Source organism: Macaca nemestrina, chromosome 1, assembly GCF_043159975.1.
Source record: "Macaca nemestrina isolate mMacNem1 chromosome 1, mMacNem.hap1, whole genome shotgun sequence".
In the NCBI taxonomy this organism is placed as follows: domain Eukaryota; kingdom Metazoa; phylum Chordata; class Mammalia; order Primates; family Cercopithecidae; genus Macaca; species Macaca nemestrina.
Window position 1 is genome coordinate 85,356,417 of NC_092125.1, and position 15,464 is coordinate 85,371,880.

General features: G+C 36.5%; 1 protein-coding gene across 27 annotated transcripts in view; it reads right to left on the reverse strand.

Moving 5' to 3' along the window:
• LOC105478710 (CDC42 binding protein kinase alpha) overlaps positions 1-15,464 on the reverse strand; it is a 330,193-nt gene that overhangs the window by 113,274 nt on the left and 201,455 nt on the right. For 20 of the 27 annotated variants that reach the window (XR_011614991.1, XR_011615009.1, XM_071081557.1 and 17 more), the window contains 3 exons: positions 10,890-10,973; positions 10,036-10,283; positions 943-1,048 (listed from right to left, as the gene is read on the reverse strand). Coding sequence is in view for 25 of the 27 variants with exons in the window: in XM_071081557.1 (XP_070937658.1) it covers positions 943-1,048; positions 10,036-10,283; positions 10,890-10,973 (438 nt within the window). In the remaining 2 variants the exon portion in view is untranslated. The remainder of the gene's footprint in view (positions 1-942; positions 1,049-10,035; positions 10,284-10,889; positions 10,974-15,464) is intronic. The other 7 variants (XM_011736411.3, XM_011736402.3, XM_011736395.3 and 4 more) reach the window with 1 other exon arrangement.

Sequence of the window (15,464 nt, forward strand, 5' to 3'; positions counted from 1 at the left end):
TAAGTATTTGAAATTTTGTTCATGAATATGGCTACTTCTCAGTTCAATACATGATTCTGTATTCAAGCTAGAAATTAGGTTGAGATGGTTTCCTTAGATTATCACCTACTCCGGTATCATTTCTAGCTTTACCAGTTCTCCTCTGTGAATATGAATCAGCTGTTACAATTTCTCCAGGTTTGGCCTAATTGTCCCTGTTCTTGCCAAGGGCCAGACTTAACTTGGCCTGAACTTAGCCATCCATGACAGGGCAAATGATGAATATATGAAAGAAAAGAGTAAGAAAGAGAACAGATAGTGATATGACTTCAATGTTTGTCTCCTCCAAATCTCAGGCTGAAATGTGATTCCCAGTGTTGTAGGTGGGGCCTGGTGGGAGGTGACTGGACCATGGGGTCAGGCCCCTCATGAATGGTTTAGCACCATCCCCTTGGTGACAAGTGAGTTCTCACTCAGTGAGATCCAGTTGTTCAAAGGTGTGTGCACCTCCCCAGTCTCTCTCTTGCTCCCTCCCTCGCCCTTGCACCTTCTGTGATTGAAAGCTTCCTGAGACTCTCACCAGAAGCAGATGCTGGCACCACACTTCCTGTACAGCCTGCAGAACCATAAGCCAAAATAAACCTATTTTCTTTGTAAATTACCCAGTCTCAGGTATTCCTTTATAGTAACCCCAAAATGGACTAATACGGATGGAAAGTGAAATAAATAAGAAGCTCAAAAAAAAAAAAAAAAACCAAAAATGAGACAAAGAATAAAAGGAGATAAGCAAAACTGTCTCTTTAGAATACGACAAAGAATTGTATATATCATAGAAGCAATATAACTCAGGAGAAAGACTATTAAACAAAAATGTATGCCAAATACACAGTTATATCCACAATTCCTATCAGTGTTGAACATCTAGCATGTACTACTCAATTAATATGAGACTAAATCACTCACCTTATCAAGTTCACTTGTCAGCTTTTTATTTTCTTCAGTTAACAACACTTTTTCTCGTTCATACTGTTGTTTGAACTCACTTTCAAATTCTTCCCTTTCACTTTGACTAACATAATTCAAAACACAAAAGGAAAAAAGGGAATTAAAGGTCATCTGAAAACTTGAAATTATTTTTCCAATAGTTACATAAAACATAAAATATCAGATTGAACTGCAGAAATATTGTCCCCAGAGAACACAGCTTGTTTATAAGTAGTGACAGGCCTGGTGAAAGCATGTTCCAGGAATTTATATTACAATAATACTGATTTGTTCATTCATTTACCAAATATTTATGGAGCACTTACTAGGTGCCAAGAAATTGTTTTAGGTCTTCACAGCTACTGCTGTCATGGAGCTTATATTCTGGTAGAGATGGATTGCCAGTGAAAAGTGAGTAAAATGAACTAATTTCAGATAGTAAGTTCTAAATTATATATATATATATATATATATATACACAGTAATGCAATAAATAGTATTTGGGAGAGGGTGGCCACTTTATATAGTCAGAGAAGGTCTCATCAAGGTTGATAATGGACCAAAATGAAAATAATAGTTGCCATATGCTTCACATTCATTATGTTCTATCCAAAGGCAAATTAGTTTGAGATCAATATTCTTACAAAATACAAAGTTGCTGGGCCCTTATTTAATATTAGGCCAGAGTCACTTCCTAGTGTTATCAATTTGATTAACGATAGTATTCCAAACATTTTGTTCATAATTAGAATTTATATGAGTTCAGAAATTTTAAAAAATTTACTGTGAAATACTTTCAGTTTTATAGAAAAGTTAAAGAATAGTACAAAGAATTGCTGTATCGTCTTAACCCAGATTCCCCAATTGTTAATATTTTACTGTATTTTCTCCATTACTTTCATTAGTGTTCTTCAGAACCACTGAGAGGCAGCTAGCTGCAGATATTATGCCTTATTACCCCTAAATACTCCAGTGTGTCTCTCTCAAAGTCAAGGACACTCTGCCATAATCATGAAGCAATCTTCTCAATTTAAAAAATCAACATTACTAGAACACTTACCATTTGAATTCACAGACCCAATTCATGTTATCCCAACAATGTCTCCTTTTCTTATCAAGGCCAGGATCCAACTGAGAAATATGTGTTGCATTTAATAGTCATATCTCTTCAATCTCCCTTGGTCTAGAACAGTTCCTCTGTCTTCCCTATCACTCACAACAGTTTTATAATGTACAGGTCTCTAACTGAGTACAGTGACACTCATCCTGGGGTCATCTGATGTTTATGACTAGTCCCAAAGAATTCATTTTTGGCTGGAATACCACAAGGACGATGTCTCTCAGTGCATCCCATCAGCAGGTGCAAAATACTGATCTGCACAACGCTGACCAAACCTCTTAGGCTAAGGGTGTGGATTCAGAATGAGTGGAGTTCCCAAGATATGAGATGTGAGAAAGAAAATAAATTTTTTACGAGAAATGTGAGCCCCTTTAAATTAGCACGGCCAGAGAGGCACTGAAATGTGACTGCAGTGACATCTCATTCTCCCAGTTCAGCTAAGTAATCTACCGGCTATGTGGACTCCAGACTGAGCGTCACCAATAGCTATAAATTAACCCAACAATGCCATATTCTGGACACCATTACTCACACCCTATATAGGTCAACAATATACATCCAATCATTAATCAATGTTATTTCTGCAAACCAATGAGAATTCCTGACAAAAGACTTTTGTATGTTCCCTCTCCTGATTTGTCTTTCTTTAAAAACCTGAGCCTCTTTTTTGTTCTCTGGAGCACTTCTCTGTGTTTCCTGGGCTGCAGTCCTCAACCTTGGCCCAAATAAACTCTATATTAATTTTGCCTCAGTTTCTGTCTTTTGGACAACATTTTGGAACCTTTGGGCAGCAAAAGACAGTGCTGAGAACTCTGAACCCTCATATCCCTTCAAACCTCTGCAGGTAGAAGCAATCTCATCGCTTTCCCCACAGCAGCTATAACCTGAGGCAACCAGCCTGTTTTTGCATAAAGCATTTATTAACTTCACCTGAAATAGTTACCACGAAAGGGGAGGCCAAGTATCTTTAACACCTACCCAATCACTTGTCATTGTCTTCAGGCCTATAATGACAGTTAAGATCACAGCAGAGACTAGATATAAAAGCAATGAAGGTGTTAAAGGATTTTGCCAATTTATATTGGAAGGAGTATGGGCAGCATATAGAAATGAATTCTAAGAGCTGAGAAAGAAAACTTTTTTTATCTGAGGAATGTGAGACCATTTAAATTATCAGGCCCAGAGAGGTATTTAAAATGTGAGAGCAGTCACATCTCACTCCCACCTTGAGCTCAATGATCACCTCTTGAGGCCACTTGCTATGTGGGCTCTAAACTGATACCAAGTAGCCATAAAATGCCATACACTGGACACCATGACTCACACCCTATCAATGTTATTTTGTAAACCAATGAAAATCCCTGTCAAACAACTTTGTATCAGCCCAGCCCTGCTCTCCTTTTGCCTTTAAAAACCTACTAGTAACAAAGATCTAACGGAGCACTCCTCAAGGTAACCTGGAAGTGTGTTCCTGGCAGCTGTCTTCACTTTGGTTCAAGCAAACTCTTTAAATATATCCTGTGCCTCAGCTTCTTCTTTCAGGTCAGAAGGGTGTTACCCCAAGGTGGGTAAATAAAAAATTAAATACAGCCAAATTTATCAAATGCACATACTCATCTAGGATTTGTGGTTTAATGTGTTGACTCAACATTCGTGTGTAGTTTTTCACTGCTAGGCTGAGTAATTGAAGCTTGGACTTCGGACCCAATAGTGGCCTACAGTCAATTAGCTGGAGCATTACTGGCTCAAGGAGATGAGAATGTCAGAGTGGACCTATTATGTGCAACCTGGTCAGCCACCCACGAAGAACCCACTTCAGAACACCTAGAAAGCAGTCCTTTCACCAAGGCATTAATAAATACACCAGTGAGAGGGCGCTAGCATCCTGGAGAAACACTATGGTAGGTGTCCCAGATGACAGTCTACAATGACAGTGGAAAATGCCAGAATGGAATTGCATTGCCTGATTTTATTAAAAATAACAGTATTCCAGATTGGCTATATTGTACCACCTGCTTTATTATAGCCTGATGCTTCCAAATCCTCATCCTTTCCCTTAAAATTAAAAATCACACTCATTTACTTTTAATGAATTCAATGAACATATGCTTAATAACATCTATTTGTGTTTCATTTAGAAATCTGAGGAAAACATCTGTGATTTGTAGACTTCCTACGCTCACCTTATTTGATTATGTATATACTAGAAAGTGTGGTGAAAGGAGAGGTTAGGGGAAAGAGGATATATGAACCACAAAATGATTCCTTGTTCTCAACTCTAGATAGTATTAAAAGTTCAATTAAATTTCCAACAGTTCTATCAAAACTTTCAGTCCTTCCTTCCTTCCTACATCTACATACATACACATTTATTATTATTTTAATATTACAAAGCTTATTTAAAATGATAGTTCTGTGGAGCATGATAACTTATTTACCCTTAGAAGTAAACAGAGTTTTAATAAGACATAAAAAGTCTTCTAAGGAAAAAAGGAGAATAAACTTTTTTTTTTTTTTTTTTTTTTTTGAGACAAGAGTCTCACTCTGTAGCCCAGGCTGGAGTGCAGTGGCGTGATCTCAGCTCACTGCAACCTCCGCCTCTCAGGTTCCAGCGATTCTCTAGCCTCAGCCTCCCGAGTAGCTGGGATTACAGGCATGTGCCACTGTGCCTGGCTAATTTTTGTATTTTTAGTAGAGATGGGGTTTTACGATATTGGCCAGGCTGGTCTCGAACTCTTGACCTCAGGTGATCCGCCTGCCTTGGCCTCCCAAAGTGCTGGGATTACAGGCGTGGGCCACTGTGCCCAGGAAGGAATAAGTTTTTTGAAGACTGTATTGTTATATGACAAACAGGCTTATATCTACAGCAATTTGATGGATGCTACAGGATGTTAGCAATGAATGAAATTCCATGTGGATCAGGCTGGGTAATTATATATGATTGCTTTAAGGTGAACAAAGAATATAAGAAATGGTTGATCTTAAAAGTGTAATCTTAAAAATCTCCTACATAACATTATTGAAGATAAATTATAATTTAAATGACAAATTCAAGGAAAATAAACTAACCTCCATCTCCAAGCAAATGTGTCACTTCACTATTATCTATAGACAGATGTTAAATTTAGTTATGTTTAGGAAGCTTCCCTAACACAGAAGCTCTTTTTCCTGTTTCCTGTTAGCATTAAAAAAGCTTAAGTCTCTTCCATATTAAAAATAAACAAATTCTCCCCATAGCCTGTGTTACAATTCATTTCCCAAATCCTTGTCTTCCCACTCACTGGTAAGTATCCTGAAACAGTTTCTGTAACCACTTTTTCATGGTTTAGTTGCTCTCCACCACACCAAAATCTGGCTTCTGCCTCCACCATCTCAAGAAAACAGCTCTCCCAAAACTCAACACTGGCCTGACTGTGATTACATCCAACCTGCTGGCCACTTTTGACAGTGTTGTCCACTCTTGCCCTCTTGACATGCTGTCTGGCTTTGACTTCAGGGATCCCATGCTCTACTAGTTTTTAGTCTACATTCCTGGCTTCTTTTCGGCTGCCTTTGTGACTCTTCCATCCTTCCTGTAAATACCAATGCTCCTCAGCATTCTGTCTTAGAGGTGCTGTCTCTTCCTCTCTACACATGCTGCCTGAGGTATCTCATCAATGACACTAGTTGGTTTTATTTATGTATTCAGCTGATGATCTCTGAATCTACATTTGAAGCTTTTGTGGCTTTCAAACTGCTGACTTGACATCTCCACAAAGACATCTTCCAAGCACTGCAAGTTCAATATGCCCAACTCAACAAGAGAGCTCAACACAAATTCCCACCACTCCTATCTACATCAATATACTCTACTTTCTCTTCTGATAGGTTAAAAAAAAAAAAACAAAAACAAAAAAACAAAACAGATTGAGTAAGGCCAATCCCTTCATTATGAACATCCTGAAGTACTCAAGTACTTTTCTCTAGTACTTTCCTCTTCTCCTCTCTCTTCCAATCATCTATGAGACAATTTCTATCAGATTACAATCATGCTGTTATTTCTTCCATCTTAAAAAGAAAACCACATACACAAAAACAAAGAGCAAAATATCTTCTCTGAGATAATTTCTCCTCTAGCTATTACCTGATTTCACTGCTTGTTTGTGTGATAACTCCAAGTAACAATAGTTTTACTTCTATGTTCTGTCTCCAAGTGCTCTCCTTCCAGTCTCTTTTAATCCTACTGTGGGGTCTTTGCCTCTGCTTTTCCACTAAAATTGTTCTTATCAAAGTCACCAATGACCTTCATATTGCTAAACTCAAATGTCATTATTTAGTCCTTATCTCACTTGATTCAGAACTCATTTTATTTGACATGCTGACAGACTTTATGTGCTTTCTTCACTTGGTTTCCACTGTTACAGTAGGCAGTCAGGCAGACATAAGCAGGACAGGAGGGACCCCCTGCCCCCACACCCCCAACCAGGAATGGCCACATCAGGTGATGGCCAGGCGATTGTTAAACTGTCTCTAAAATAATAATTGATCACACCTGGTGACAGGAAAAGACAGTCTCCCACTAGATAGAAACAACTGAAACGTGATCAGCAGCTTCCCAATAAGATTCAGGAGTTAGGCAAGTGGGCTCAAGCATATACACTAAGAGAAAAAATGGTGGAGTTTAAATGGTGGCATATGACCTTCTTCTAGGAGCACTAGACTGGCAAGGGAAGAATGCCTCAAGTGAGCACGTGTACAACTTCAGTAAACACACTGTGCATGCAGCCCCTCCCAAGTGCTGGCAGGTCACTGTGCATGCGGACAGCCCACCCCAAGGGAAGAATCAGAGAAGGGATGCAACTCCACAGAAGCATGCCAAGTCAAAGGTTAAACACCAAGTCAAAGGTGAAACCATGCACTTGAATCTCTCAAGTCACCCACTTGGCACAATTCCAAGTGTACTTTGCTTCCTTTTATTCCTGTTCTAAAGCTTTTTAACAAACTTTCCCTCCTACTCTAAAACTTGCCTCGGTCTCTCCCTCTGTCTTATGCCCCTTGGTCTAATTCTTTATTCTGAGGAGGCAAGAACTGAGGTTGCTGCAAATGCATATGGATTTGCCGCTGCCAACATGAGGACACTAAATTTGCCTGTTATTCTCCTGTCATTCTCACTGCCCTTTCTCTATCCACTTTGCTGGTTCCTCCTCGTCTCTCAACTTCTAAAAATTGGAGTACCCCAAGGCTCAGTGCTAGGAAATTTTTTTCTATCTATACCCATTCACTAAGTGTTTTCATACGGTCTTAGAGCTTTAAATGCCATGGAAGTGATAATATTCTCAGGATTTTACCTCCCTCCCCCAAATCCAGGCTGGTCTATACATCAGCCTATTTGACATCTCCAACTGAATGTCTAATAAGCATCTCAACTGTAACTGCTTAAAATGAGCTCTTTCTGTTTATGAAAGAGTCTTGTTGGGGGAAAAATGTGCCCTTGATAATACTCCCAATCCCAAACTTGCCTCTCCTGTAGTCGTCCTTTCTAGTAATATATTCTTCCAACCACTTGGACCAAAAACCTTAGTATCATTCTTGAGTCTTCCTTTTTCTCCCTCATATCATATCTAGTCCACCAATACATTGCTATCTTTACCTTTAAAGATCATTAAAATTCAAACCCTTCTTATCCCTTTTGCCACTACCCTAGGCCAAAGCCACTGTCATCTGCTTGGATTACTTCAGTCGTCTTCTAAGTGGTCTCATTGCTTTTGCTCTTACCTAATTCAGACTACTCTTAACCTATTATTCAGAGTGATCCTGTTAAAACACAAATCAGTCGTCGCTTTTCTGCTCAGAATTCTACAATATAGTCATGTAATGCATAATGACATTTTGATCAACTATGGACTGCCATTAGTCCATAATGTATTAGTCCATAACTGTGTAAATTTTTCAACTTTATTATAATCTTATGGGAATACTATGTGGTATTGAAAAATTCCTATTACTTAGTGATACTGTAACTGTCTTAAAGTACTAACGTAAAGCATTACTCACGTGTATGTGGTGATGTCGGTGTAAACAAACCTGCGCTGCTGGCAGTATAAAAGTATAGCACATACAATTATGTATAGTACATAATACTTAATAATAAATGACTATGTTACTGGTTTATATATTTACTATATTATACTTCTTATCATTAGAGTATACAGCTTCTACTTAATATATATTTTTTAAAGTTAACTGCAAAACAGCCTCAGGCAGGTCCTTCAGGAAGTATTCCCGAAGAAGGCATTGTTGTTATAGGAAATGACAATTCCATGTGTGTAACTGTCCCTGAAGACCTTGTAGTTGTGACTGACCCAGAGCAACTTCCAGTCCTGTAAGCTTCATTTATGGTAAGTGCCTTATATAGGTGTACCCTTTTTTAAAAAAAAATCTTATATATAATCACATCACAATACCTTTCCCAGAAAATATCCCTGGTGTTAAGTGATGCATGACTGTAATTCCCTGCAATAGTTTTACTCAGAATAAGAAACTATGCATCCACTAAACATGACTTTCAAGGCTTTACATGATGTGGCCCCTGTTGCCTCTCTCACTTGTCTCTACTATTCTTCTCCCTTTATTCTACTTGAGGCACACTGGCCTCCTCACTATTTTGTAAAAAAACTTACTCTTCTCCATGTAGAATGCTCTTCTCATACATCTGTATAAATACCTTTTTTTAGTCTTTAACTGAGAAATCAATCACCTTCTCAGTATCGCTTTTCCTGGCCATCCTGTATTTATATAATTTAATCCTCCCCCGAATGCTTCATAGACCCTATTCCCTGTTAATTTTTTGTTCTTAGCATTTATCATTATCTGATACATTCTATGTTTTACTTATAGAAAGCTCTATGGGACAGGAATTTCTTTTCATTGTCATTGTCTTTTTGTACCAGTCCCTACAACAGTGTGTCACACATAGTAGATTAAAAAATATTACTGAATGAATAAATGCAACAAACTGAATCATCTCGGGCTTCCAATATAAGCTGAGAATGACAGCAACATATATTCAGTTTCCTGAAATCCAGAAAGCTGAGTATAACTGACAATTTCTTCTGCTCCCTCATTTCTCACAGTTGCTTATTATGTTCTCCAGGTTCTATCTTCTCAGTAGATGGAATCCATCCACTTCTCTCTATCTTCACTATCACCACCTGAGGCCCACACCTCATCTCTCCAACCTGGATTCGTACCTTCAGACTGTTCCTCCCACTTCACTCTCCACACAGTAGCACGAGTGGTCATTCAAAAATGTAAATATAATCATGTCACCTTCCTTCAATGGCCTGAGGATAATGTGCAAATGCCTTGTACTCTGTTATGACTTTGCGTCTATTTTACTTTCCAGCTTTATTTCTCACCACTCCCATCTATTTATGTTTCAGTCATAGTAAACATCTTTCATTTTCTGAATGTGGCAAGTCCTCCTTTTCCTTTAGATCTTAGCACATCCTCCCTGGACACTCCTCCCTAGCTACTTCTTTCTCACTAATTATATCTCAGCTTCGAAGTTTATCATTTTTTTTTTTCTTTTTCTTTCCTGGTAGAGATACAGTATTACTACGTTGCCTAGGCTGGGCTTGAACTTCTGGGCTCAAGTAAGCCTCCTGCCTCAGCCTCTTAAGTAACTCAGATTACAGGTATGTGTGTGTGTGCCATCATGCCGAGCTAGAAGTAATTTTGTTCAGAAAGCCTAGATGTACCAAAGTTATCTTTTGTGCCTTCCCTATATGTGCTCCTATAGTTATCATCCCATTCGCTTTTCTATCATGCTATATTATAATTTACTATTTGCCAATCCTGATTTTGGTCTCCTTTAGGTCTAAGATATGTTTATTGCCTATGTATCTCCAATACTTGACACAAAACAGGTACTCAATAAGTATTTACTGTATAGTAAATAATGTGATTCTTACCTTTCTCTCCTGGTTTTTTCCAATTTGTCTTTTAAAATCATAATTTCTTTGTTGAGAGCAAGTTGCTGACCTTCTGAATCATGCAGTTCTTTCTTAAGATTTTTTATTTCATTTGCATGTATTCCTTCTCTTTTAGATAATTCTTCTTCATAAAAGACACTTTTCTTTTCCAAATCAGTCTTTAGTTTGGTTATCTCTTGCTGATGTTCTATGCTGCATATTCCTGGTGAGTAACTAATTTGTTTTTGCTATAGAAGTAATAACTAAAGATTAGTGCATCTATAAGAATAATAAAATATTAAATAACTTCTTTCTGTAATATAAATGAGTATTCATGTAACTGCATTTTTGTACATCTTAACAAAAATAAAATTCTATATAAAGTCTACTAACTTTTTGTCTGCCATATATTGCAAATATTTTCCTCAGTTTACATTCCTTAATAGTCTGTCTTTGCTGCTACTTTTAAGTTTTCTTCACACACAGATTACATATTTAGTCAAATTTTTAGCCGGGACTTACATGATTTCTTGCTTTACATTTAAATTTCTAATTTATTTAGAATTATTGTTGGTATATAGAGTGAGAGAAAAATCTAACTGCATCCTAAATCTGATGAGGAACTGATAAAAAGTTTTAAGGACATCTGCGTCTTAAAAAAATTAAAATGGGCAAAGGAATGGTAGAGTAGAATGTACAAAAATAAAGACAGAAACCTTTTGCAACAGTCCTGTGAGAAATGGCAAAGGTCTAAACTAACATCTCCTTCATATCTACACTAGAAAAAAAAAAAAGGTAGGTCTCTTCACTTTCAGATATGATTAAGAAGGAGAAGAAATTGGGTTGAAGTCTACCTTTTTAGAAATAAGGCTGAAATATCCTCTCAGTAATAAGAAAGAAAAGAAAATGTAAAGTCCAAAGATTCTTCCAGGTACTGCCTAAAGGGTAAACAGAAACATACAGACTACAGATTATGACTGTAAGATTTCCTAAGCTTTGTAATTTTCCAAAGGTCATTAATTTGTTATATCTTATCTGTCTCCCCAGTTGCAATAAAACTTTTAAAACTAAAAGAACCTATGCACTTAAGTTTAGGGACAACAAAGAATCAAGATCTAGAGGTTAGTGTATTCTTTTTTGAAGTCAGTCATAAGGGCAATAAAACTGGTAAGCGTAGTTGACTTAAAGTAGAAGGAAAAATACCCTGACCCCTTCATATTTGAAGTATATAATTTAAAAAGAGCAAAGGAAGTGATGTGGGCCAGAGAAATAGCCCTGGTGTGTCCAGTGCAATATTAACCATTCATCGAAAAAATATTTTTCATGTGCCAGATCCAGATTGTCCAATGGTTTATTAGGCAGCCTAACATGCAAAAGTCTGCTTAACTTGAGAAGAACCAGAGTAAGGCAGATTCTTGCTCTTAAGCATCGCTATGAAAATGATATTAACCCATCTGTAAAAAAGAAAAACCTACCAAGAAATAATAGGTTTTACTGCAGGCACTGAAGATAATTTAATGTCAGCAAACTTATTAATAACTGTGTCATAAAATGAATTATTTTAATAGACTAAATTTTAAAATCCAAATGATAATCTCAGAATATGTACTAGCATTTTATAAAATCCAGTAATAATTCCAAATACCACCCTAAGTCCCACAATAAAGCTATCACATAAAAAATAATACAGTAATTATTTTAATTTAAAAGTATCCATTTTGAGCTATTGAAATACTATTTATGGTGAGCCATTAGAGATACACTGAGTAAATTCAGAAACATCAACAAAAAGGATGTCTTCCATTATCACTCTTATGCAACATTCATTTCAGACCAACATGTAAAACAGTCTCTCTCACCAACATGTAAAATAGTTAAAAATATGAATATTGTAAAGAAAAATAACATCTTTATCATTTCTATTTAATTGTTCACCTAGAAAACACAAATAAATCTAGTGAAATGTGTTAGAATGGACAGAGTAAAGCAATAGCATATAAGATAAACACAAATCAATACTTCCAGATATTAAAATAAGCAATAAACAACAAAAATTTCATTGTTAACTGAAGAATAACAGTGAGAAATTTCTGATTTATATGAAAAAAACCTAAAAGTATTGAAACCAACTATTTAAAAGGGAAGATTAAATGGACATGTATTCAATATTTTTCATGTTATCTTCCACATAATTCTAATTAAAAGTTCTTTATAAATGTGGGGATAGAAGGGCACGGAGACATGTTTCTACTCCGTGGATAAGAATAAACTGGTAAAAATAAAAATGTCAAAGAAAATACAAGGGGTGAGTGGGAAAATACACTTTTAAAATATTAAAACATACTATAACTCTTTACTAAAGTATCACTGTGACAGATCTGCTTCCCAAAATAATTTAATTCAATATATGAGACATCTTCAGTCACTAGGTAAGGTAATGATTAATAAATGAAATTGGAATCACCAGCTAGCAATAAAATAACAAAAATGAATCTCATGTCATACCATTTAGCAAAACAAACTCCAAACAGAGTAAACAGTTAATTATTTTTAGACCCAACAAACATCCAAAAGAAAGCAGAATTAAATACTTATCAAAACTCTGAGAGGAGGACAAGCCAAGCTTTGAAGCGACAGAAGAAACACTGAGAAAAACCAACAAATCTTCTACAATTTTAAAAAGAAACAAGATAAAAATTAAGGGATACATGATAAACTGGTTACATGGTTGCTGAAAATACTTTAAAAAGTAAAATTTTTACTGTGCAGAGAGTTTTATGTATATGACAGTACCACATTGTTTTGATTACTGTAACTTTGCAATAAGTTCTGAAGTATGAATCCTCCAACTTTGTCCATTTTTTTATGATAGTTTTGGCTGTCCAGGTCCTTTGCAATTCCATATGAATTTGAGGATCAGCTTTTTATTTCTGCAAAAAAGACTCTGAATTTTGATAGGGACTGAGTTGAAGCTGTACATAACTTTAGGTACTGCATCTTAACAATATTAAATTCCCCTAGTCATAAACAAGAGATGTCTTTCAATTTATTTAGATTTTCTTTAATTCCTTTCTGCAATGTTTTGTCATTTTTAGTTGGTTAAATTTGTTTCAAGGTATTTTATTCTTTCAGACGCAATTGTTAAGTGGAATTGCTTTCTTAACATTCTTTGCAGATTGTTCGTTGCTGGCTTATAGAAACACAACTGATTGCTGTGTGTTGATCTTGCAGCCTGCAACTTGGGTGAATTTATTTTAAGTTCAAGTCTCAAGTACCTTTCTTTTTGAAACAGGTTCTCACTCTGTCACCCAGGCTGGAGTGCAGTGGCCTGATCATGGCTCACTATAGTCTCGACCTCCGAAGTCTCAGGTGATCCTCCTGCCTTGGCCCCCGGAGTAGCTGGGACTACAGGTGCCTTCTCAAAAAAGAGTTTGAGAAGGATTGGTGTTAATTTTTCTTTAAGTGTTTGGTTCAATTCATCAGTGAACTGGTGTGGTCCTGGACTCTTCTTTATCAGAAGGTTGACTGTCTTTTTTTAATAAGCCGCTGGAATGGGGTTGTGGAGTGCGTGAGGGTCCGTCAGAAGGTTTTTGATTACTGATTCAATGTCTTTACTTGTTACAGGTCTGCAGAGATTTTCTATTTTGCCATGAGTCATACTGGGTTATTTGTATCCTTCTAAGAATTTGTTCATTTCATCTAGTTATCTACTCTGTTGGCATACAGTTGTTCCTGTTATAATTCTTTTGTTTTCTGTTGGTAAGTAATAAAATTTTCCCTTATACTTCTGATTTCAGTGATTTGTAATGTCTCTCCCTCTTTAGCTCTTTTTATTGGGAAGGGGTCAGTCTAATTAAAGGTTTGCCAATTTTGTTGACTTCTAACTAACTAACTTTTCATTTTATTGATTCTATTATTTTCTAGTCTTTATTTTATTTAGCTGTGCCCTAATCTTTATTATTTCATTTCTTCTGCTATCTTTGGATTCAGTTTGCTCTTCTTTTTCTAGTACCTTAAGGTATAAAGTAAGGTTACTGATTTTTACTTTCTTCCCTTTTAGTCCTTCCTTTTAATACAGGCATTTATAGCTATAAATTTCTCTCTTCAGCACTGCCTTTATGGCATCCTGTAAGTTCTGGTGTATTGTATTTTCATTTTCATTCATGTATTTTCTAATTTCCCTGGTGATTTATTCTTTGACCTATGGTTGCTTAAGAGTGTGTTCACTAATTTCCACATATTTTTGAACACTCCAGGTTTTTTCTTTTCCTGTAATTGATTTCTAGCTCCATTTCATTGTAGTTGGAGATGATACCTTATACGACTTCAATCTTCTTCCATTTACTAAGATGTTTTTTGGCCTAACGTATGGTCTATCCTGGAGAATCTGCCATGTGTACTTTAAAAGAATGTACATTTTGCTGTTGTTGGGTGAAAAGTTCTATACATGGTTGTCCCTCAGTATCCATAGGGCACTGGTTCCAGGACCCTACCTGAATACCTAAAATCCATGGATGCTCAAGTCTCATATATAAAATGGTACAGTGTTTGCATACAACCTACACACATCCTCCCATAAACTTTAAATCACCTCTAGATTACAGTCACATATTGCTAAATGACAGGGATATGTTCTGAGAAATGCATCTCATTAGGTGATTTTGTCCTTGTGTGAACATAAATTGTACTTCCACAAACCTAGATGGCACAGTCTACTATACACCTAGGCTATAGGGTATAGCCTGTTGCTCCTAGGTTACAATCCTGTACAGTATGGTACTGTCCTGAATACCGCAGGGAACTGTAACACAATAGTAAATACTTGTGTCTCTAAATATAGAAAAGATACAGTAAAAATATGATATAAAAGACAAAAAATGATATGTTGCGTATAAATATGGCACAAAAGTATGGTATAAAAATAAAAACTGGTATGTCATGTAAAGTATTATGAACGGAGCTTACAGGACTGGAAGTTGGCATGGATGAGTTAGTGACTGGTGAGTGAACGTGAAGGCCTAGGACATTACTGTACACTACTGGAGACCTGATAAACACTTTATACTTAGGCTACACTATTTTTAACATTTTATTTATCCAATAATAAACTTGGCTTACTGCACCTTTATAAGCTATTTACTATTTTAAAACTTTCTGAACTCTTCTGTAGTAACACTTAAAACACAAACACATTGTACAGATGTACAAAAATGTATCTTTTTCTTTTTCTCTTTTTTTTTTTTTGAGACAGAGTCTCACTCTTGTCACCCAGGCTGGAGTGCAGTGGCACAATCTCAGCTTACTGCAATCTCCACCTCCCAGGTCCAGGCAAAGCTCATGCCTCAGCCACCAGAGTAGCTGGGATTACAGGCGTGTGCCACCACGCTCAGTTTATTTTTGTATTTTTAGTAGAGACGTGGTTTCACCAT